Source organism: Fusarium oxysporum, chromosome 5 (assembly GCF_000149955.1).
Source record: "Fusarium oxysporum f. sp. lycopersici 4287 chromosome 5, whole genome shotgun sequence".
In the NCBI taxonomy this organism is placed as follows: domain Eukaryota; kingdom Fungi; phylum Ascomycota; class Sordariomycetes; order Hypocreales; family Nectriaceae; genus Fusarium; species Fusarium oxysporum.
This window is the reverse complement of record NC_030990.1, coordinates 1259903-1280460: the sequence shown is the minus strand read 5'-3', so window position 1 is coordinate 1280460 and position 20558 is coordinate 1259903. Positions and strand designations below refer to the sequence as shown.

At 48.3% G+C, this 20558-nt stretch overlaps 7 protein-coding genes across 10 annotated transcripts; 3 read left to right on the top strand and 4 right to left on the bottom strand.

The window, feature by feature from the left end:
• Positions 1-339: 339 nt before the first annotated feature.
• On the top strand, positions 340-2323 carry FOXG_01545 (uncharacterized protein). 2 transcript variants are annotated; one of them, XM_018378409.1, is made up of 4 exons: positions 340-778; positions 834-1046; positions 1094-1952; positions 2030-2323. In XM_018378409.1, exons 1-4 carry the CDS (start codon positions 515-517, stop codon positions 2194-2196), a joined length of 1503 nt encoding a protein of 500 aa, XP_018234327.1. In that variant the 5' UTR covers positions 340-514; the 3' UTR covers positions 2197-2323. The 2 variants fall into 2 exon arrangements, with proteins under 2 accessions (XP_018234327.1, XP_018234328.1); XM_018378410.1 differs by having other exon boundaries at positions 1094-2323.
• Positions 2324-2486: 163 nt separating this feature from the next.
• On the top strand, positions 2487-3676 carry FOXG_18128 (uncharacterized protein). 2 transcript variants are annotated; one of them, XM_018398174.1, is made up of 3 exons: positions 2487-2946; positions 3004-3245; positions 3311-3676. In XM_018398174.1, the coding sequence occupies exons 1-3, from the start codon at positions 2653-2655 to the stop codon at positions 3465-3467; spliced, it is 693 nt and encodes a 230-aa protein (XP_018234325.1). In that variant the 5' UTR covers positions 2487-2652; the 3' UTR covers positions 3468-3676. The 2 variants fall into 2 exon arrangements, with proteins under 2 accessions (XP_018234325.1, XP_018234326.1); XM_018398175.1 differs by having other exon boundaries at positions 3004-3676.
• An 836-nt stretch (positions 3677-4512) lies between these two features.
• FOXG_01544 (succinate dehydrogenase [ubiquinone] flavoprotein subunit, mitochondrial) lies at positions 4513-7568 on the bottom strand. Its single transcript, XM_018378408.1, has 6 exons — positions 7015-7568; positions 6857-6911; positions 6723-6799; positions 6339-6667; positions 5061-6284; positions 4513-5007 (listed from the first exon to the last, which is right to left on the bottom strand). Exons 1-6 carry the CDS (start codon positions 7060-7062, stop codon positions 4788-4790), a joined length of 1953 nt encoding a protein of 650 aa, XP_018234324.1. The 5' UTR covers positions 7063-7568; the 3' UTR covers positions 4513-4787.
• A 262-nt stretch (positions 7569-7830) lies between these two features.
• FOXG_01543 (succinate dehydrogenase (ubiquinone) flavoprotein subunit) lies at positions 7831-11856 on the bottom strand. Of its 2 annotated transcripts, XM_018378406.1 has the most exons (8): positions 11722-11856; positions 11273-11638; positions 10968-11197; positions 10342-10912; positions 10132-10292; positions 9827-10080; positions 8935-9778; positions 7831-8882 (listed from the first exon to the last, which is right to left on the bottom strand). In XM_018378406.1, exons 2-8 carry the CDS (start codon positions 11412-11414, stop codon positions 8235-8237), a joined length of 2850 nt encoding a protein of 949 aa, XP_018234322.1. In that variant the 5' UTR covers positions 11415-11638; positions 11722-11856; the 3' UTR covers positions 7831-8234. The 2 variants fall into 2 exon arrangements, with proteins under 2 accessions (XP_018234322.1, XP_018234323.1); XM_018378407.1 differs by having other exon boundaries at positions 10968-11638.
• A 1251-nt stretch (positions 11857-13107) lies between these two features.
• On the bottom strand, positions 13108-14749 carry FOXG_01542 (uncharacterized protein). Its single transcript, XM_018378405.1, has 2 exons — positions 14158-14749; positions 13108-14104 (listed from the first exon to the last, which is right to left on the bottom strand). The coding sequence occupies exons 1-2, from the start codon at positions 14574-14576 to the stop codon at positions 13447-13449; spliced, it is 1077 nt and encodes a 358-aa protein (XP_018234321.1). The 5' UTR covers positions 14577-14749; the 3' UTR covers positions 13108-13446.
• A 259-nt stretch (positions 14750-15008) lies between these two features.
• On the bottom strand, positions 15009-16468 carry FOXG_01541 (uncharacterized protein). The gene is made up of 3 exons (XM_018378404.1): positions 15898-16468; positions 15694-15839; positions 15009-15639 (listed from the first exon to the last, which is right to left on the bottom strand). The coding sequence occupies exons 1-3, from the start codon at positions 15968-15970 to the stop codon at positions 15499-15501; spliced, it is 360 nt and encodes a 119-aa protein (XP_018234320.1). The 5' UTR covers positions 15971-16468; the 3' UTR covers positions 15009-15498.
• Positions 16469-18457: 1989 nt separating this feature from the next.
• On the top strand, positions 18458-18571 carry FOXG_18127 (uncharacterized protein; the record flags this gene model as incomplete). Its single annotated transcript, XM_018398173.1, has 1 exon — positions 18458-18571. One exon carries the CDS (start codon positions 18458-18460, stop codon positions 18569-18571), a length of 114 nt encoding a protein of 37 aa, XP_018234319.1.
• Positions 18572-20558: the final 1987 nt, after the last annotated feature.

Genomic DNA, 20558 nt, shown 5'->3' with positions numbered 1-20558 from the left:
TTTGGCTTCAAAGTCTATGATATCAAGACCCTACGTACCGATTCATCTGAGCTTAATTAAATTTGGGTTGATTAGTCTTCAACGGCTGCATACGGAACCCGAACTGTATTACATATCTAGGGTTGCAACGAAGCTGCTGACTCTCTGAGAGGCGGATATTACGGACATTTATATCCGGTCAACCTCTCCTAGCAGCACAACATTAGTTGACCCCATTTCCATGGACAAAAGGAGGGAAAAGAAGCAGAATGTCGTAATCCCCGTCCATTGTCTTGCGTGCTTTCTGCTTAGATAGCTAGCCAACTCCGTGTTTGCCATTCCGCAACTCCATTGGGAATATGTAGTTAGACAATAACCCACTTTGACGACTATTGATCATGCTAATTTTTTGCCATTGTTGATCATCTTTTATATAACTCCCACAAGGGTACGCCTTTTTCGCGTTCTTAGCATGTTGACTATTTGTTGATCACCGTTTCTGTTTAACTCTCATCAACGTGTCTGTTGAGCAACGATGACGTCCTCGAATCAACCTGAGAGGCCAAATGTCTCTGGTGATAGCATCACGGAAACATTTCCGAGTCAAGATTCAGCCGAGGACACCAAGGTTCGCAATTCAGTCGAGTCAGCTGAAGAAATGGGCTCCGGCAACGTCGTGTTGCAGTCTTCAAAGTATGAAACGAGTTTCCTTCGTAGGATATTGACACCAAAGAATTGTCGATGGAACGATGAGTCGCCACCAGCTTTGTCTATGAGACATTGCTGTCTCTACGCCATGGTATGTTAATTAATCACCTCAACTCCAAAAAGTCAATATGGATTGACAGAAATAGGCATCAGGTATCACAGTTGCCAACCTCTACTACAACCAGCCAATTCTCAACAAGATAGCCGCAACTTTCAATGTCTCATACGAAGAATCATCCCAGGTTGCAACTTTGTTACAGTCAGGCTACGCAGCTGGTCTCATTTTTGTTCTACCGCTCGGGGATATTCTCGAAAGACGCCCGTTCATCATAGCTCTAGTTTTGGCCACTGCAACAATGGTAAGCTCTGTAGCATATTACTATATCCAGCAGCTGACATCATGTAGTGGATAGGACTCTGTGTAACAAATGACTTTACCGTCTTCCGTGCCTTATCTTTTGTATGCGGTGCTACCACAGTGACACCACAGCTGATGGTTCCCCTAGTGGGAGACTTTGCGCCAGCGCATCGAAAGGCCTCTCTTCTTGCTATCGTCACATCAGGACTTATGCTGGGCCTGTTGATGGCGAGGTTGCTCTCAGGAGTGGTAGCGAATTTCACAAGTTGGCGCAACATTTACTGGCTGGCATGCGGCCTGCAGTACCTCATGGTTGCTGTGCTCTTCTGCTTCATGCCTGACTATCCGTCTACCAATCCGGATGGGCTGAACTATCTCTATGCTCTTTGGTCTATTCCTCGTATGATGGTCACTGAGCCTGTTCTGATACAGGCTTGTCTCATTGCCTTTTCGCTGTCAGCTGTGTTCACGTCGTTTTGGACAACATTGACATTTCTACTCGCTTCTCCGCCCTTTGACTATACATCTCTACAGATTGGTCTCTTTTCTCTTACTGCGCTTGCGACTATCTTGTCGATCCCCTTGATTGGGAGGCTGATTGATCGTTATGTGCCTCTACTCTCGACAATAGACGGCCAGATCCTGGCGTTGACTGGAGCTATCGTGGGAACTTTCACTGGAAACTTCACTGTTGCTGGACCTGTGATTCAGGCTATCGGTATAGATGTCGGTATGCAGACAGCACAAGTGTCAAACCGCGCAGCCATCTTCAGCATCAATCCCAAGGCGCGAAATAGAGTTAACACGGCCTATATGGCTCTGGCGTTTGCTGGTCAATTGACAGGCACGGCGGTGGGAAACAGACTATACGCTAGTGGAGGCTGGAGGAGAAGCGGTGGGTGCAGCAGTAAGTCAACTCAACAGTCTCTGCGTTCTCAAAACTCTCTTCTTTCGCAAGCAAATTGCTAATGTGGATATGAACAGTCGCATTCGTCGGATTGTCCATCTTGATTGCTGTCGCAAGAGGACCCAGGGAAAAGGGATGGATTGGCTGGACAGGAGGTTGGCATCCTCGACGAGAAAAGCCCGTGATAACACAAACAGAAGATGAAGAACAAAGCGAGGAACAGGATAGGAAGGAGGAAAGGTGAAATAAAAAGTATACAGTTTAAAATAGAGTTGTTTCATAGACGGACAACTGCCGACAGTTCCACTAGTCACCGGCCGCAATATCCTGTCAATCACTTGGAATCAGCCTCAAAATGCAACATCGCCAAGAGACAATAGGCATAGCTATGAACTTTGACAGGGTATTGCCTTGTCAGTTCAGTTTGGCTACTAAAAGAGACTCTCGGAAGCTGAGCCTCCATGAGCCCCTCATTTGGCGTAGCACGGGTCCGCGGGTACCTAAACAGGGGTCCTCTGGCTCTAGAAATATATCCATCTTCCTTCAGGATTCGTTTTACCATTATGAGCGGTAAGCATTAAAAGATGACGGCTCTGTGTTCATCCTTTTCTTCCTCTTATGTAATCTCGTCTGATCGCATCAATTTTCTTCTTTCCATTTCTTGGCATATTTGTTGATCAAGTGCAGTCGTAGCTGCAGGATGGCTATTCCACTTACAATGGCTGGACCGCAGTATCATGACGACTTCGATTCTACACCTAAGCAAGGCTCAACACCAACACAAGATCAACCTTTAGACCAGCCTCGAGAACAGGTACAACCGTTGTCAGCTCACAATACATCATCTCTTCCCGCCAAAGATCATATATGGAAGGCCAGACTTAACCTTCGTCTCTTCTCCATCTGTGTTGACGCTCTTCTTCTTGTCATTGTCTCTTTATTGGCCTCTAGTTCTAGTGATGGAACAATCTCCATCATCTTCTTTGGGGTTATCGTATGTACCTATCTATTCTCATGACTCTTTCACCTATTAACGAAGAAAACAACTTAGACTACCCTTGCTCTAATATGGAACTTTGCGGACTCTATCCATCTCTGGACCAGAAGATATCGCAGCTTTAGTCCCTCCGTACGGATTTACCTCGATCTTCCCTTGTCGATTCTCTTTGCAATCTTGTCACTTACCTGTGGTTATTTCGGTCCTTCGGATCACGCAGTTCCCGGCTCAGCTCCAAGCACAGACGAGTCACATCTTGGGAGACGAGCGCTTGGATGTTTCGGCATCACCAAAGTGTAAGTCTACTGCTATGTTAAAGTCTCACATTTTTATCTTACTGACTTGCAATTGGTTTGTTCAGTCTCGTTCACATGATTCTAGTTTTCGTGGCTTACTACGAGAGAACACAAGCAAAGTCGTCCACATTACAAAATAACTTTGAGAGGACTGAGGGGGATATACCCAGAGACGAGGAAGAAGGGTGGCTATTTAGCGAAGATTCTGTCTCAAACAGATAGTCGTGCTCATTGACAGCTAGCGACTTGCGTTTCGTTTTCCACGCATTATACCAATAACATAGAGAGATACCAACACAAGGAAGTAACAAGCATAGGAGATACCACCACCACTAAATCCTTTTTTATCCTATTCCTGATTTTCAGTCTCAGTACGTTCAATGTCCAGTCTCTACCCCATCACTGCCAACTCACATCTTCCCACCGCCTGGGGGGACTCGGGTAGAGTCTGCTTCCTGTTGAGCTTGTTCTTCCCATCAGTAATCTTAAGGCACACATGACATAGCAAATCCCCAGGGCCGACGTTTTCCTTTAGCTCCAGAATGTCGCAGCCCTTTTTCCCTGCAGTGATAACGGTACCGCAAGGGAAGAATCGGCCAAAAGGTTCGAGTCTCGATTTACAGAGCCAGCACGAGGCAACGCGGGTGACTTGACGGCACATATTGGATAGGGAGGGCCTGGTGAGAGCTGATATACGTAGTCACGTAACGTTTATGAAATCCTACTGCGTACCTGAAGGGGAGTGGTGATGAACTTAGGACGACAGTTGGGTTTGGCTGCTGAGATGCGAAGTCTGGTGCTTAGGAAGCTAAGATGAGTTGTAGACTTGAGACTACAGCGTCGAAAGAATGTGCCATTTTATAATAGAGACGGCCATTGCAACAATTCACTGTTATCAGTAAATTCACTGAACGTTGCCTCTTACATGCAATCATTGTATTGAGATTCTTTGTTCTGGATTAGACTCCTCGTGAACAACAGGTACACCACAGCGTTGGACGGAGAGAACAATGGCATAGACCTATTCACCGCAGACACAACTCCATCAAATACGTGAACGCACTATTCTGCCCATCGATCATTGAATTACTTATGTGCAGTGCCCCTAAGAACTTTGATGTTGGGTCGAGCTTGTAGCTTTCATGAATTAGACCAACATTTGACGGGTCTAATAATGCATATGGGTTTAGAACTAAAATTAGGCTCTTAAACGAAAGTATCAATCTTACCAAGCAAAACAATAGGTTGTAGACATAGTGACACAAGGTACATAGAAAATCTTCTTTTTAAGTCTCTTAACTTCTTTTGAACTACAAAATGTCGACAAATACACGTCCCTTGCCAAGTCTTCATCCTAAGACCCAACAGAGACCATTCTCTCGCTGCTTATCATGCCCGCCTCCTCTTCCCAAAGGATATATATACCGCACATCTTGTCACAAAGGAGACGCTGCCCTGCGTAGAATCATGCATGCCAAGTTTCCCAACAAGCTAACAAAAACTCCTTCCCAAGTACTTCTTCGTGTCCAGATCAGCAAACGCTTAGTACACACGCTTGAAGGGTGGCACGGGCTTGCACTCGGCCTCGTCCAGGGTGTTGGCGATGACCTTTCGGTAGGCCAGGTCGACCTTGCCGTGAGGCTCCTTCTGGAAAGAAAGGGTGTGCTTCATCCAGTTCTCGTCATCTCGTTCGGGGAAATCCTCGCGGGCGTGAGCACCACGAGACTCCTTTCGGTTGGCGGCAGAGGTGGCAGTTTGGATACTGTACATCGTGTCAATATTACTTCGGTGTGTCAGAATAGAGTAAAAACTTACGCGCAGGTGAGCAAGTTGCGGAGCTCGAGAGTCTCAACGAGATCAGAGTTCCAGATCATGCTGCGATCCTTCATGCCAACCTGGCTGTACATGCCATCAATCTCCTTCATCTTGCGAACACCCTCGTCCAAACTCTCCTGGGTTCGGAAAACGCTGACATCAGTCTGCATAGCCTTCTGCATGGCAAGTCGGATCTCAGCGGTGCTCTTAGGACCATCAGCAGTTCGGACCTTGTCGAGGACCTCGATGTGGTCGGAAGCAGCATCAGCGGCAACAGGCTTCAGGGCGTCACCGGGGTTGAACTTGTCACGAATGGTGTGCGAAACGGCACGACCGAAGACAACAAGATCGAGAAGAGAGTTGGCACCCAGACGGTTAGCACCGTGGACAGACACACAAGCGGCCTCACCACAAGCGTACAGACCAGGGACAACCTTGTCCTCACCCTTCTCGTCAACGGTAAGAACCTCACCAGTGTATCGTGTAGGAATACCACCCATGTTGTAGTGGACGGTAGGAAGAACGGGAATGGGCTGCTTGCGGACATCAACACCAGCGAAGATACCAGCGGTCTCAGAGATACCGGGCAGACGCTCAGCAAGAATCTCGGCGGGCAGATGGCTGAGCTGGAGGTAGATGTGATCCTTCTCAGCACCAACACCACGGCCCTCACGGATCTCCATGGTCATGGATCGAGAAACGACATCACGAGAGGCAAGATCCTTGGCGGTGGGGGCATATCGCTCCATGAATCGCTCACCCTCAGAGTTGAGGAGGTAACCACCCTCACCACGAGAACCCTCAGTGATCAGGCAACCAGCTCCGTAGATACCGGTAGGGTGGAACTGAACGAACTCAAGATCCTGGTTGGGGAGACCGGCACGGGCAACCATGGCCATACCGTCACCGGTACAGGTGTGGGCAGATGTGCAAGAGAAGTAGGCTCGGCCGTATCCACCAGTAGCGAGAACAGTGTGGTTGGCAAGGAATCGGTGCAGGGTGCCGTCCTCCTGGTTGTAGGCCAGGACACCTCGGCACTCACCATCCTGCATAATCAGGTCGAGGGCGAAGTACTCGATGAAGTAGTTGGTCTTGTGTCGGAGAGACTGTCCGTAGAGAGTGTGAAGAAGGGCGTGGCCGGTTCGGTCAGCAGCAGCGCAGCATCGGTAAGCCTGTCCACCCTTTCCGTACTGCTTGGATTGACCACCGAAAGCTCGCTGGTAACTGATGAAATTGTCAGTAGCCGCTGTGTGGGCGGATTTCAAAGTCCAGACTCACATCTTGCCATCCTCAGTTCGCGAGAAGGGGCAGCCGTAGTTCTCAAGCTCGATAATGGAAGCAGGAGCCTCTCGGGTCATGTAGTGAATAGCATCCTGGTCACCCAGCCAATCGGAACCCTTGACGGTATCGTACATGTGCCATCGCCAGTCGTCCTCGTGCATGTTACCTAGGGCAGCGTTGATACCACCCTGGGCGGCGACGGTGTGAGATCGAGTAGGGAAAAGCTTGGAGATACAGGCAGTGTTGAAGCCAGCCTCAGCGAGACCGAAAGCAGCTCGCAGACCGGCACCACCAGCACCAACGACGAGAGCATCATACTCGTGGTCCTGAAAAGTGTCAATTGACGAGATCTGTGATTCGCGGATGATCGGGTAGACGTACGATGACGGCGTATTTGTTGCTCACGAAAGGAGAGGCCTCCTTAGCTCGCAGAGGACCATTGCCAGTGATAACTCGGGCTGTGGACAGCTCGTCAGTATTTCAAAGCTGCGCGTAGGATTCGGATGGAAGCGTACCAACAGGTCGAGTGGTGGAGAAAGCTCGAGAAGGGAACCTAGCAGCCCGCGTGAACTATCAAGAGGTTAGCAAAGCGCATTGAGGAGCTGACGAAGCTTCTGCGGCGGACAATCTGTTTCATGATGCCATCGCAGAAGCCAGACCAGGGACTACTCACAGCAGGGCCGACGGCCAATCTCCTCATTGCCATAGAAGAAGCCATCATCAACTAAAGTCACTATGACCAAGACCAAACTGCATCCGCGGGGAGAATCGAAAGGGTGGTATTTGACGATATCCTCGGGTGGCGGAGGAGCAGGACTTTTGTTAGATGTGGTTTTGGAGGAGAGAGAGAATGGATTGAATTGACTGTCCAACCAATCGACAATTCCCCTTGATGTTTTTTTGGGTCTCTCGTCCTTCGCGAGCCTCGATCGGACGGATTCTCTCGGCTCCTCGGTTGATCCAACCAATCAGCGTTGGCTTATTAGCAGCGCCGATTATTCGCCGCCTACTGGACGTGGACGCTGTAAGCCACTGAAGATATAGGGACTCGGAAGTCAATGACCTCGCTGTGCTGTCAAATGATAGAGCTCCTTGAGTCCGAGGTGTGTCGTTGTCGAAGCCAATTGGTTTTTTAATTCTCAACTGTTCTCATAATACTGCATCCAATGTTATCCTCCTTCGATCTTCGTCCAACATCAAAGCCCAATGGATCGGGAAGATTCGCCTTTGTGAGTCTAACAAATCCATGACGTTAAAGACAATCTCATCACGTGTCCGCGGATGTACATTTTGCCCTTCGGCTCCCCGTTTCCCCCGCCTATTCCGATACCAACGGCATGTGCTGACGGCTCCACCTCCAGCTGCTGTCAGTCGTAACAACACGACCCGGCCCGGAACCAATTTTCGGGGCCGGTCATCAAAGTCCGGTTTTCGTACTGCAGTCTAAAGCCTTGACAACTCACAGGGTTCAAATAGAACGTGGAAAGAATCCTCTTTCTCCTGTGATGAGCTAAAACAATAAAAGACTACGCTTAACCTAAGCGTCATGATGGGAGCCTTGGAACTTATGATCATATATATTCGTAAAGTTTGATCAGATGTTGAAAGGCATTCCTCAGGACACCTTCGTATTCTACTTCTTGGTCTTAGACCTCTCAGACCACAATAAAATATGAGATACGTCACATTTAAACGCCAGGACATTCAAGAATTAAAGATAGAATCTTGACGTCTACTGGCTCTACCATTCTCCATCATTCCCTGACTTTATAATCATGTCGCTCTGTATCTTTATACTGCCAGAATCAGTACAGCCAACTCCTTCTCTTTCTTCCCTTGTAAAACAAGTCCTCCTAACCCGTATGCAACCGCAACCAGGATATCTTACTAAATCTAATTCGATAATACTTCACGAAGCATGACCAAGAAATTGTCGGTCAGCTTGTGGACTTCTCTCACAGGAGGCTTAACGGGCTCTCCAGCGCTTCGTCGCAAGCGATCCTGTCGCTTGGCTCTGCGTCGCCTCTCAGCCTCGATGGGATCCAACTCATCTTCTGCCTCTGCCTCTGCCTCGTCCTCTGAGCCATCATCATAAGCCATGTCCTCGAGGTCTTCGCTGTCTAATCCAAAGTCTGATGAGTTGAAAGCCATTGCCGTTGGCATCATGTCACTTCCTGCATGGCCCTCGGCTGCCATCTTCTGCCTGGTTTTATCGTTGTGCCACTTCTTTCGAGCCTCTTGCCATGCAATAAGAGAGTTGATCTCTGCAATTGCCTTGTCTTTATCCAGAATTCCAGCACTGACACCGCCCTCGAACAAGGCGTTGACATTAAGGGTTCCGTTCTTAGGGCCCTTTCGCAAGAACTCGAGGATACCCTCAATCCAGCCCATGAGCTGTGTAAAGAGGCCATTATCATGAGTATGCACTTCATGGACAAACTTGTAAAAGTTGTGCTCGTGTCGCTGGCAAAGATCAATGAAAGCCTGAACAGTCTGGTTTGGATCAGCCGATGCATCTTGCTCTCTGCACTTGTCGACGACCTATACACATGTTAGCATGCAGTTTCGATTCGGAGATAGCTGCTTCTCTTACCTGGATCATGTCATCAATAAAGACGGCGAAGTCAGTAACACTATTGTACACGTTTGCCGACTTGTAGACTCGTACGAGAGGCTCGTAGAAGATGGTAAAGAGATCTCGGAATAGCTGGAGGGTTACCGGCTCCTCGATTAACTGGAGCATCATCTCCTTGTCCCTCTGTCTTGTGCAGAGCTTCAAGTACTGCTTCATGTACGAAAACAGTTGAGCGCCCTGGCGCAGCTCCTCGTCAATGTTCTCCACCGCGTTGTTGAAAGCGACATATGCGTTGTAGAGCCTCTGGATTTGCTCTCCTGTAAGCCCTGGTTCAATGAGATCAGATCTCATAATCGCCACGATCAAATCCACATCATCCGCCTCAGCCTCTTCACGAATGGCTACCTTGATGTGCTCTTCGGCATGTGTGTACTTGTAGAGCTTGCCTGAGAAAACAGGATCGTCAATCTTGCTAGCGAGGATATCGATCGACTTTTGGAAGCTCTTGATACCGTCATTGAGTGTAAGTGAGAAAATCCTCTGCATCAATGACCGTGTACCGAATGGTTGAGCTAGGAAGATGTCCAAGACACCAGACATGACTGCTGCGGGGTTTGCAATTCGGATAACGTTCTTGATAACCGAGTACGGGATGAGAGAGTGAATGCGTCTCGCTTGAGCAAAGAGCTCAGGGGAGTTGTCCTCAGCCAGGAAGAGGTGATAGATGACGGCAGCAATCTCAATACGAAGCCACTCAGCGAACTTTCGATATTGGATACTGAGATCCTGGATCGTCTCCTTTTCCTTGATCTCCTTGAAGAGCATGGTAAGTCCGTTGTGTTCTACTATATCGCGACGGAACCTGGAATATGTCAGCTCAGGTTTGTGACCGATGTGAGATAACACTCACTGTTCCATGTACTCATCAAGGTCGGCGGCTCGTTTCCTCGCGATTTCATAGAATTGCTTTTGCTCTTCCATGCGCTTCTCATCCACCTCCTTCCTTCGAAGAATATCTTCAACATCCTCGTCTGTGGGAGTAATGGGCTCGCCACTCAGAAAGTCTTGCATAGCCTTGGTATTAGCAAATTGGGGGTTGTGGAGTACAGATCGCAAGAACGCCCTAAGTGAAATTCTTTGGTTTTCACGCCATAGAACAACAGTCTATGTATCTTGTTAGTTGGCTGTGGAAGTCATGTACTGCCTCACTCATACCTCTGACTTATCTGACTTATCTGACTTATCCGAATCCTGGCGGACAGCAGGGCTAAGTCTTCCCCCCTCAGTAGACACGCGAGGAGATGGAATTCTAGGGGAATTGAGCCCTTTGGATCGATTCGATCTGAATGATGCCGCAGACCCAGCCCTACGGTGACCTTCATAGCGTTAGCATAAGTAATCCAATAAAGATGGGGTGGATCATACCAGGCGTCAACATAGATGAATAACCATTGGGTCTTGTCGAAACTGAAGAAATAGAGGAAGCATCTGATTCGTTTCCATTGCTGAACATGGATGTAAAGGCGATCGTTGTTGTAGTATCTGACTTGTTCTTCTTGGGCATTTCTGGTACAACTCGACCAGGAAGCTCTTGTCGCAATCGGCTGTGAAGTTTGGCAAAGTCGCTGTATCTTCGCCCAACATAGTGCTCCAATTCACCCTTCTTCTTGATGCGCAGGATAAATTCGGCGTGTTTGTGCTTTCGGATCGTACGCTTGACTTGGGTGACTCGCACGCCAGCGACATTGACATCCCAACCATTAATATAGTTGCCCTCAGGTAGAGTATGCATGACACCGGTGTCGATAGCATTGCTGTCAACAATCTCAATCTCTGAAAATCGAATGCGCTCCTCGAATCCTGATGATGTTCCAATTCCAGAGACCATCATTAGCTCAACAAGCTTCCTAGCCTTGATGGCTAGTTTTCGTCGCTTCGTCTCCTCTAGGCGATCCTCCGACGATGAAATCTGCTTTCCTGCGAACGACTCGAGGAACTATAGTCCATTAGCGTCAGATCGACCATGGGCAAATCGCATCATCATTACTCACCACTTGAAGCTTGTCCTGCCAGAACTCCTTCTCGCGCGCCTTATCAAGGAAGGGAAAGTCGCGAACATGGTGGACGAAGATGTATCGCAGAATGGGCAATTCGGACTCCTCAGGGGGGACTTCACCGTGATCGGATCGAAATGGCGCGCCGAAGCGCTGGAGGGCGGTGGTAGAGTTGAGTTCGTTTATTTCCCACTTTACCTGCTCCGAAATAAGCTCTCTCTTGAGGTCTAATATGTAAAAGCATATATCAGCATCTATTACATCGCCTTTGATCTCAAATCAATGCGCATTGCAACACTTACAATGTTCTTGCTTGCCAGTCAGCGTCTGGCCTGGTGGCGGCGTAGCATCTTGCTTTGATCGCACTGGGAGATCAACGGTAGATGGAGGATTCGCAGTAGCATCCTCAACAACTGCGGGCGTATCTCCGGCCTCAGCAGCCATGTCTGTTGCGCAACAGTCGATTATAGAGAGCTTTTCGTGTAGGTCTTGTAGGGAAGAGAAGTATTTCACGGTTCAGAAGGTCGGCCGCTATCAATGTCTGTTATAAATCGATATCGATGTATGTAGAAGACTCGGCGAAGTTGGGGTAGTTTTGCGTCAGAAGAACGTCCGGAATATTGTTGGTTTGGTCTGGACTGGACTGCCTTTCGTTTGGCGGGGCAAAGCTGCAGTAAGCTTCGTTAGTACGCTAAAAAGTGCCTTATGGAGCGCAGCTACGTAATGTTGTCGGCTGTTGATAGGGACTCACATCAGCGTCTTTTCTTCAGGGTATCACGAACAGAACGGTCAAAGAAACAGGACCTCAAATGGTGGAACTTTTCTTTCTTTGCATTACAGACCTCAACCTTTTTAAGGTACTCCTCACGCTGGGCACTTGCGTGTAATAAGCGCCAAAGCGAGGGGCATGACGTGTGTTGCCAAGTACCAAGCCACTCGCCCAGACTCTCACAACCCTGCTTTATCGGGTCCTTTTTGCCGTGTTATGGATGCCCGGCATGACAGTCAAACTTTTTTGATATCAAACTAATGTAACGGCTATTTAGTTTTTGGTATAGTCAATGGTCCAGGGCGCCTAATGTAAGGCTGAACAGACATTTTAGTGATGAACTATTATCAATACGAAGGGGGCTTTCCTACGATCTATAGACTGATGCCAAGCAACTCCCGACTTGTCTTTGTTGTAAGGAGTTCTCTAGCTTCATAGACTCGCAGTTTCTTGATTATCCGCTGCCAAAAACTGTCAGCACTACAGTGACGACGACTCATCTCGTTTGATCAGCCCGTTCGGCATCTAAAACAGGCAGCCGATCCTGTTTGTTGATCCGAATATCAGTCTCATTTCGACCTCGATGAATACAAGCCACACTGGCCACGGTGATATCCACTCTGTGTGCGTTGACATTGTGGCTGCTGAGAACTTTGACCAAGCACGGGATTACGCCGCGAAATAATAAGAGATTGGGCATTTCTTACGAGTAAGCCAATCATCGAAATGTATACCAGAATGGGGAATTAGAGAGAGATTCTTTTGCCCCGCCACGATGAGTTACGCAATGCCGAGTCTGTGCTTTATTGGCCAGCACCTTACATGAGTTGCTAAATGGGAACGTTCCGGACATTGTTTACGATATGTCACAGCCCTGGGAGGCTCTTATGTTTTGTCTTCCTGTTAATTTCGATGGCGTAGGGTAGCCCTCCCTTCAGTAAATAAAGTCAGAAAGAAGCTCAACGCTCTGTCTAGGTTCTGGGCTCAGCACGGTTTCACGGAGAACGTTCGGCCTTGGTCAACCGATTCGAGTCTCTAATCCTTGGCAATTTGGGTCAAAGCAGAGCTGAACCAGGCAATTGGGGGACTGACTCCGGGACACGGCTCGGCGGTGGGGAAACGTGACACGGAGGCTCCGAAGTGTGGCGCCGGCAGCGACTCGGCGCAGGAGTCGTTGGCTTGAACAGGAAAGACGGAAATGTTCCTAACGAGAGTACTAGGTAGGTATCATTAGCATCGTAAATTATATCAAACCCTTGGAATAAGAGTCAGCGAGACAAATGTCAGGCTTGACATCTCTATAGACATTCAGTGAGTGAGGACAGCCGTGAGATTTTCAGTAGTTTAAGCAATACAAACATGCCAGGTGCCTCATATCTACGCATCAATGATCGCATGCCACCATTATCTATGATGCTTGCAATGGCCGCTTACAGAACTGGCTTCAGTGTTATTATGAATTGAGTCGAAACACTTTTGCAAGACTTCTTATGGCTGATGTAGGGTAAGTTGACCGATCCCATAGTTGGCTTTATCCATGAACCGAACGATGCATCGATATTGAGGTAGTGCTTTATTGAAGAACAATCTCGATGTGAATCAACTATCTGTTAAAATCCTGCCAGTACAAAGGGAATAAATGAGTTATGCGATGTGCGCGCTGTGATGGGTATCGAATGAAAGCAATTAATGTGAGAACCAACAATTTCACAGTTCATCAAAAACGCGAAGCTCCTCCTCTGCATGTGTATGCACCTGTTTCCTCTTCGAATATGGAACACCGCTCTTCTCAGGTCTTCGAAGAGACAATGATGGATGTGCTGCTCCCTTATGCGACTGGATGATAGACTCTGCAACACGAGGTGTGCTCGAGTTATCACCACCCAAGAGTGAACTATGTCTTGAGACATACTGAGCACCAAAGAACAGAACCACCACTGCAAGGAACACAACCGTGATGCATATAATGATAGCTCTCAACCTCAATCGTGTCTTGTCCTGAGACTCCTTGTCCAGACGCTCCCAGAGCTCAACTTGCTCTCGGACAATATCGACTCGATCACTAAGAGCGCGAATCCTTGCGCGGCCATCTTGGACACGGGTCGTGAGTGATTCGATGTTCTCCTGGTGCTCCTTGAACTGGCCCATTGCTGCAATCTGTGATGTAATATCGTTTTCAATTTCACAAGCGTCCTTCTCAAAATTTCGATGGATGCTCTGAGACTCCTCCGCCAACTCCTTCAAGGCGGAAACAGTTGACTGGAGTGTACTCATCTTCTCAAGAACCGCGTAGTATGTCTCGTCAAGTCGCCGGGCTGTGGACGTAGAGAAGGATCCTAGCTCGACCAGTGATTGCTTCAGGCCCCTATGAATGCGTCAGCTATATAGCACCAGATAAGGGTATATGTAGTATCTTACTCGACCTGCGAGGACGTCTTAGCCTGATCTTCCAGTATCTTCTCCTTGGTCTTGGGTTCCGGCGGAGCAGGGACGTTGGGAGCTTTGTTCTCCTCCTCTCTCGAAAGCATCAAGCTTGGCCTCCGACTCTGATCGGGGCTCATGTACGGCGTGACGCCTTCCGAGCGTGTCATAATGTCTACTGATGCTCTGCCTTGATATTGCGGGTTCGCGGACACGGGATGGGAGATTGAGATGTGGTGCGCATGCACGGCGCGGTCCTCATTATATCGATCGCGTTCTTTCTTCTCTCGACGGCCGAGCTTCACGGGCGACGCGAGCTCGGTGATGGATCGTTTTAACTGATGTCGGCTGCTCGAACGAACACTGGAGACTGAGTTTGTAGAGTTTCGGGGACTCGTAAAGCCTGCTGAGGCCATGGCGTGAGCGGTATTCCCCCGTTGGTAGTGTGGCTGATCCCGATTCGTCCTGCCTGCAGCTATAGTGACCGTACTGTAGGTCTTGAGAAAAACTCTATGCCTGGACCCTGTGACGCATGGATGGGTGGGTTACCCAAAAGAGGGCTTGAAGCAGTAGAATTCCAGGTTTGTTGGGTGGTTGCATCAGGCGATCGTCGAATGGTCAACTTCGGGGGTGGTTTAGTGGACCCCTGCAAACCGGCAGTTTCACATGTCACTTGAATGTAGATGCATACAAAGATCGAAACATCTCCACATAAGCTACATATAGTATCCGAATACGTTTTCAATAGTATCAGATACTCGTAGTCACATGTAGTCTTTCCTTTCGTGATATTTAAAGCAGCTCGAATGTTGTGGCAAGTGCCATCGGTTTGTCAAGCTCAGAATGGTGTCATAGTCACCACAATATCCACAACGGAGGTCTTTAACTAAGGCCAAAATCCCCAAAGAAACCAGTAGATGGCTCTACTAGAATATTCACGTATGTTGGTTTCGTCAACTCGACATTTAAGATCTGTGGACCTCATGTCACTTGCTGTCTTTCGAAGATATCGGTTGGCTCTCCTACAGCAAATGAATCTCAGTTAGAGCTCGACTCAGTCCCGAACCAGCCGGTTTATGAATCGATGATGCATATTAGATTTAGAAACCTTTAATCACACGAAGACAAATAACCACTCGATAGCCGGAGAACCTGGTAATTGATCCGCCAAGATTTGATTGCATATTCCAACGCCCAGGTATATTGTGCTGCTCCCGTATTGTCTAACCTAATCTTTCCGTTGCAAGTTGTAGTCTGAGGTATACCGCATCGTAAATCATAATGCTGTCGATATATGTCTGCTCCAATCAAATTTAAACCACCAAAACCATCCCGCGATCATGAGTTGATCAGCTTGTTTCGCTTCTCCTTGCGCTTTAGTCGCTCGACTCGCTTCTTGTGCATCTTCTCGGCCATCTTCTCGTATCGCTCAGCCTCCTCCTTCTTTGCTCGCTTCTCCTTAATGGCTGCAATCTTGCGCTGTTTCTTAATTTAGATCATGTCTCGTCTAATGTGAGGAGAATCTGGGCCTACCTGGCGCTCCTGTTCCTTCTCGTCCTTCATCTCCTTCTCCTTGGCCTTGACTTGCGCCATGAGAGCACGCTCTTGCGTTCGCTTCTCATATGACTTCAGGCCAGCGGTAGGTCGGAAGGCCTTCTTGGGGGCATGCCATTGCTTGCCTACAGAGCAGTTAGCTTGGTGTATTCATATACAACCAATGCTGTGAGGTGATGTTACCATTCTTGCGCATGCCAAGAGTCTTCTCCGCCGCAGGAGCGGGAGTCAGGTTTGTTTTCTCCGTATCAGACATACTGTTGCTGTGTATCTGGCTTTGATACTAAGGCGTGTCGTTTGAGCGATCTTGCGCGCTTCACCAATTTTTCTGCCAGTCAAAAAATGTTGTAGCGGGGCACTATCTCAGAGGCGGTGAGAGTCATGATAAAGCTGTGGCTGTGCGCCTCCACACTTGGTCCAGAACTGTGGCTCAAATCCAGGGTCCAGGTAGCTCCCCACACTTTAATTCAGGGGCAGATAAGGGGCGATCTTGTCACGTCGCTTGGTGCTTTTGTTTCACGATCTGAAGACTTCTGGCCCCTTCAGATGAGCTCCTAATAATAATCAAAGGTTGAGCTCGCCTCGGCTCGGCTATTCTTTGCTCCATTCAATAGTTTGACTGTCTTTCTTCGGCGCTGACGAGTCTTCCAATAATGCGCCATCCCGTCCCTGCTTAGCTGTCAGTCGAGGGAGAATCTACGCTATTGGCTACGTCTTTCAGCTGCGAACTTGTAAGCCTCAGATCCAGTTTCTAGGGGAGCAAAAAGATCCGAGACCTTCAGTGAAAGGGCTAATAATAACCAGTCAAAACTCCTAAACCTTATATTCTATGGTCACCCAAGTATTTTTATCACTCAAGATCGAGGCCTCGGATTTTTCTCAACTCCCCTAGCCATTCTGATGGTCTTCAAGGTTTACAAGGATTTCTAGTTTGCAGTTTCTCGCAGGTGGCTTTGACTTCGATGCATGGAAGCTAACCGTTAAGACGCTGATCAAGTGATGTGATTGGAGCAGGGGTAATGACTGTTCGTATTGCCAACTACATGTTCGTTTACGTTCATGTCAGGCATTTGTATGAAAGGGGGCCAACCGTATGAGTATGCATTAAGGGAGATAGCCTCGGCCAAACCATGAGCCTATCACTGGCCAGAAGCAAGTTGTTGACGTACGCACTTCAATGGTGCTTACTATGTAATTAGATTAATTAACATTATTGCAAATGCATGCATTAGATTACAGAGACATTTCCGAAAGGCAGAGACATTACTATGTGGAGTCTTTGGAGAGACACTTCGAAGGACGCGTCCATCACAAGTTTTCAACCAAGAACATGCCATGAAAGAGTATGGATGAACACCAATAATGCGAGGATTAATCGGGCTCATCGTAATCAACACCCATGACACTACAATGTCATAGTGGGACACGACTGATGCGGGTTAGAGGCCAGATTGGGCCATGTTCCTTCGGTATCGTGGCCGAATCCTACGTAAATGACATCCCGTCTATCATGGGCCCAGAGCCAAGGCCACGAAATGACGATGAACCATCGCGTGCTAAATTCGGGTATTCCTCAACCCCATTAAAAACACGGTAGATATTTTTGGGAATCTGTCCTGTCTCCTGTCAACATTGGATCCGTCCCGAGGCCTCCTTCACCGCAACGCAGGGAGATGGACCTCATGACGGAATGAAGAGGAAATCGTAATTAGCTGGGCAAATTGGCTTATTACCGTTGCAGATAATAATAGGAATGCCACCCGTGTCGAACGGTATCACATAGCTTCCTCGTTGAGATGTTGGCGAGATTGCTTATGCATACAAGAAAGCCTTCATTTCATCGCGATGCGCCTGAGGGAGGTTATTCGTGGACGAGCTGAACGGTGGCAGGCTGACCTAAGATGGGAATTGCAAGCCTCTTTTTTTTTTCTTTCTCGACCGTGAAATTGGCCGGTAATGAGTGCACGGTGGAGCAAAACGGGGGAATTCGAAGGCTCGAAAGAGGGAGAATCCTTGTACAGTGGCTTAGCTGGTGGACCTGGCTCCATGAGAGTGTCTGCCCATGAACCCCCCAGGTCTGGGCAAGACATGAGGAGTCAATGTTACAAGGTGTCAAAACTGGCCCTTGGCAGGCAATGTATGCATGCAGGTTTGTAGAGTTGAGATATCATGCAATTGCTTTGTTTGCCAACACACAATTGTCACGACAACCATCGATCAACAGATGCAACTTGTGTTTTGTCTAAATTGTTCCGCCATGCTTAATTTAGGCGTTGTTGAGTCTTGAAAACCGTCCCGTCTTGTTTATACCAAGTTCGGCCATATTTCCGATGCGCCAAGTACCTTGCGATCATTTTAGTCTGTGCATGATTTGGCGGTGTCATCGGATATTGGTGTAGATCTGACGTTAAATATGACTATCAGGCAGGCCAGGATAACCTTTGTTGGGGAAGCAGTGTATAAGCGCGTAGAGCAATAGATTGCCAATGCAATAAAATTCGAGATGAAAATTGTTGCCATCGTTACACGGGAGGGGCGCCTGCCATTTCAAGCTCGGTAGCTGTCAATACCCGGATTGAGTTTGTTGAAACAAACCATCCATGATAGAGACAGATCCATGATCAACCCGTCGGCTTGTCTGACGTGCTGTGAATTTCAAAAAGCAATTAGACAGGAAATCAAAACAAAAGCCAATCAGAGGTTGCAGTCTGATACCGTTGCCTTGGTGAATCTCCCGTCCCAGATGAACGAGGCAAAGTGTTTTTACAAGTGCCCCTGCACAGATGGGCAGCAGCCTCAGCCTCAACCGCATCCGTCATCAGCTGCCACATCTTTCAAGGTCTCAATCAAGGGATGACTTTCAGGTACGGGTACCAGTGTGGGAATAGACAAGGGGAATTAAGGCTGTTCCTGGCCCCGTGCGTAGCGAGGATGGCGTTAAGCTGGGACTACAAAGACCAAGGCTTTCACTGTATGATGAGAAAATGCAAACAGCAAAACAAGTAATTCGGGATACTCTCGGCAAACAACTTTCCCGTTGAGATACAATGGGCCAGTCGACTGACCCATCTGTCAAGATCTAAAATCGGAACTCTTTGGCCTGTAAATCAGAGCGCTCGGACGAGGGCAATACGTAATCTTCAAGGGCTCCTGGCAACCTGGTTGATAGATCACAACCTAACTAACCTTGATAAGTCCTGGGGCCATCGTTTTGGTGAATCGGTTTGTTGTGGTCGTGTTCTCGACCTCGTAACCTCTGACCTGGTCAGGCCGATGGGCCAGGTGGCCTGCCAGCTTATCCTGGACAGATCTCAGGTCAACTGGGGAAGAAGGAAAAAGCAACGGATAAGAACTCAATAAAACCCGCAAAGGCAAAATACCTAACACAACACAAAAGATACGCGCTCTGCCATACTGTATACAGCATCGTATTGTATCTTTCAGGGCTTTTGTGGCGCATAGCAGTTAACGACTGGTTCTCGCCCCGATTTATCATGCAAGCCATGTCTCGCCTGTACGATACTTTACACGGTTGGTGTGAATTAGTGAGGTTGAGAGTGGATAGATACAAACCTGCTTTGTTTCTGTCAAGGCGTGTTGGCGGATGGCTCGGCACTATCGTATAGTAATATGAATTCATGATTATTGCATGCGGAAACTATCGTGTCGTTTAAACTCCCTACCTTAACTTTAGTTGTTGTGGTGTTTCAATGGATGGTACCGTTGATCTAGGTCCCGCCCCTTCTTGAGATCGATCTTTTCGTTGGTGGCTGCCTACTACAGCAGCCTCCTGGTCTCTCAATGCATATGATTGGCCTCTGACTTACACCAGATCAAGGTACAGCTGTGTATGGGTTGCAGAGAAATCACCGAAAACTATGTACAGCGACACAAATGCGAAATCGATCATGCATCTTACGATAATTTCTAGGCGAAGGCTGCGCTAGAAACCTTTGTTCAAGACAAATCGTCGATTCCCTTGGCCGTGAAGCTTTCCCGCTCATGTGTCGCTGACCTCTTGGACCGGTACAGACGTTCCGCCATGCCGTCGATAAGAGATACCTGCTGGTTGAAGGTGACTCGAGCCTATGAATTGTATTCTCAAAGTGGTCAGCCGGTTATCATCCGAATCCTGACCTGCAGCTGCCCGCTGACCACCAAACGGTAGCAATGCTTATTGTAACTCAGCCGGTCGCTAATCGACTAGGATCTCTTCCTGTTTCCAGCGTTTGATGGCGTGAACAACTTTTAACTAGTTTCTCTTCAGAGTTTGGCAAATGTCCGAAAAAACGACTCTCGTGATAGTTATCTATGATGCCCGGCCAAGGCCATCGATACTTGATTTTCGAATGCGCGACCGCCAAGGCCGTTAGATTGTCGCGGCCATTGAGCAAGTGCGCAAGACATCGTGCCGCCCACTGTAACCGTTACTCATCCCTTGACCTCCACTTTGATGTTCGCCTCCCCCGCTCCCAAACCTGGAGGCCATCCCTGGTAAAGGCGCTTGGTGAGTTTGGGCATGGGAGGATTGAAGATCATTGATATGGAGCATCGGGAAGATAATTGCAAGAGAGTCTCTCTCACATGATGGAGTTGTCTTTCCAACATGCATTAGGTTCGACGCTTGATGTCACTTGCTCAAGACTGCTCGCTTGCATCTTCCTCCATCTGTCGTGGCTTGCAGCGCTTTTGTATGCATGCACAAGTGCACCTTTGGTGCAGGTACACGGCGTGCACTGAGGGTGACAGGGGCAGGGTTGTTAGGTGGCCCCTGACAGAAACAGCAGACGAATAACAGAGGCCTGGAGCGCCCAACAGAGCAGCAGCAAGCACCTCGAGAGCGT

Excerpts from the sequence above, each read along its gene's own strand:
- FOXG_01542 (XM_018378405.1), bottom strand. The coding sequence starts at position 14,576 with ATGGCCTCAGCAGGCTTTACGAGTCCCCGAAACTCTACAAACTCAGTC. Across the intron at positions 14,105-14,157 it reads AAGACGTCCTCGCAGGTCGA|GGGCCTGAAGCAATCACTGG; the intron begins GTAAGATACTAC and ends ACGCATTCATAG.
- FOXG_01541 (XM_018378404.1), bottom strand. The coding sequence starts at position 15,970 with ATGTCTGATACGGAGAAAACAAACCTGACTCCCGCTCCTGCGGCGGAG. Across the intron at positions 15,840-15,897 it reads TCTTGGCATGCGCAAGAATG|GCAAGCAATGGCATGCCCCC; the intron begins GTAACATCACCT and ends ACTGCTCTGTAG. Across the intron at positions 15,640-15,693 it reads AGAAGGAACAGGAGCGCCAG|CGCAAGATTGCAGCCATTAA; the intron begins GTAGGCCCAGAT and ends ATTAAGAAACAG.
- FOXG_01544 (XM_018378408.1), bottom strand. The coding sequence starts at position 7,062 with ATGATGGCTTCTTCTATGGCAATGAGGAGATTGGCCGTCGGCCCTGCT. Across the intron at positions 6,668-6,722 it reads GCAACAAATACGCCGTCATC|GACCACGAGTATGATGCTCT; the intron begins GTACGTCTACCC and ends GACACTTTTCAG. Across the intron at positions 5,008-5,060 it reads CGCAACTTGCTCACCTGCGC|TATCCAAACTGCCACCTCTG; the intron begins GTAAGTTTTTAC and ends CACGATGTACAG.
- FOXG_01545 (XM_018378409.1), top strand. The coding sequence starts at position 515 with ATGACGTCCTCGAATCAACCTGAGAGGCCAAATGTCTCTGGTGATAGC. Across the intron at positions 779-833 it reads ATTGCTGTCTCTACGCCATG|GCATCAGGTATCACAGTTGC; the intron begins GTATGTTAATTA and ends TGACAGAAATAG. Across the intron at positions 1,047-1,093 it reads TTTTGGCCACTGCAACAATG|TGGATAGGACTCTGTGTAAC; the intron begins GTAAGCTCTGTA and ends GACATCATGTAG.
- FOXG_01543 (XM_018378406.1), bottom strand. The coding sequence starts at position 11,414 with ATGGCTGCTGAGGCCGGAGATACGCCCGCAGTTGTTGAGGATGCTACT. Across the intron at positions 9,779-9,826 it reads CTTGATGAGTACATGGAACA|GTTCCGTCGCGATATAGTAG; the intron begins GTGAGTGTTATC and ends GACATATTCCAG. Across the intron at positions 8,883-8,934 it reads TTATTGATGACATGATCCAG|GTCGTCGACAAGTGCAGAGA; the intron begins GTAAGAGAAGCA and ends ACATGTGTATAG.
- FOXG_18128 (XM_018398174.1), top strand. The coding sequence starts at position 2,653 with ATGGCTATTCCACTTACAATGGCTGGACCGCAGTATCATGACGACTTC. Across the intron at positions 2,947-3,003 it reads TCATCTTCTTTGGGGTTATC|ACTACCCTTGCTCTAATATG; the intron begins GTATGTACCTAT and ends AAAACAACTTAG. Across the intron at positions 3,246-3,310 it reads TGTTTCGGCATCACCAAAGT|TCTCGTTCACATGATTCTAG; the intron begins GTAAGTCTACTG and ends TGGTTTGTTCAG.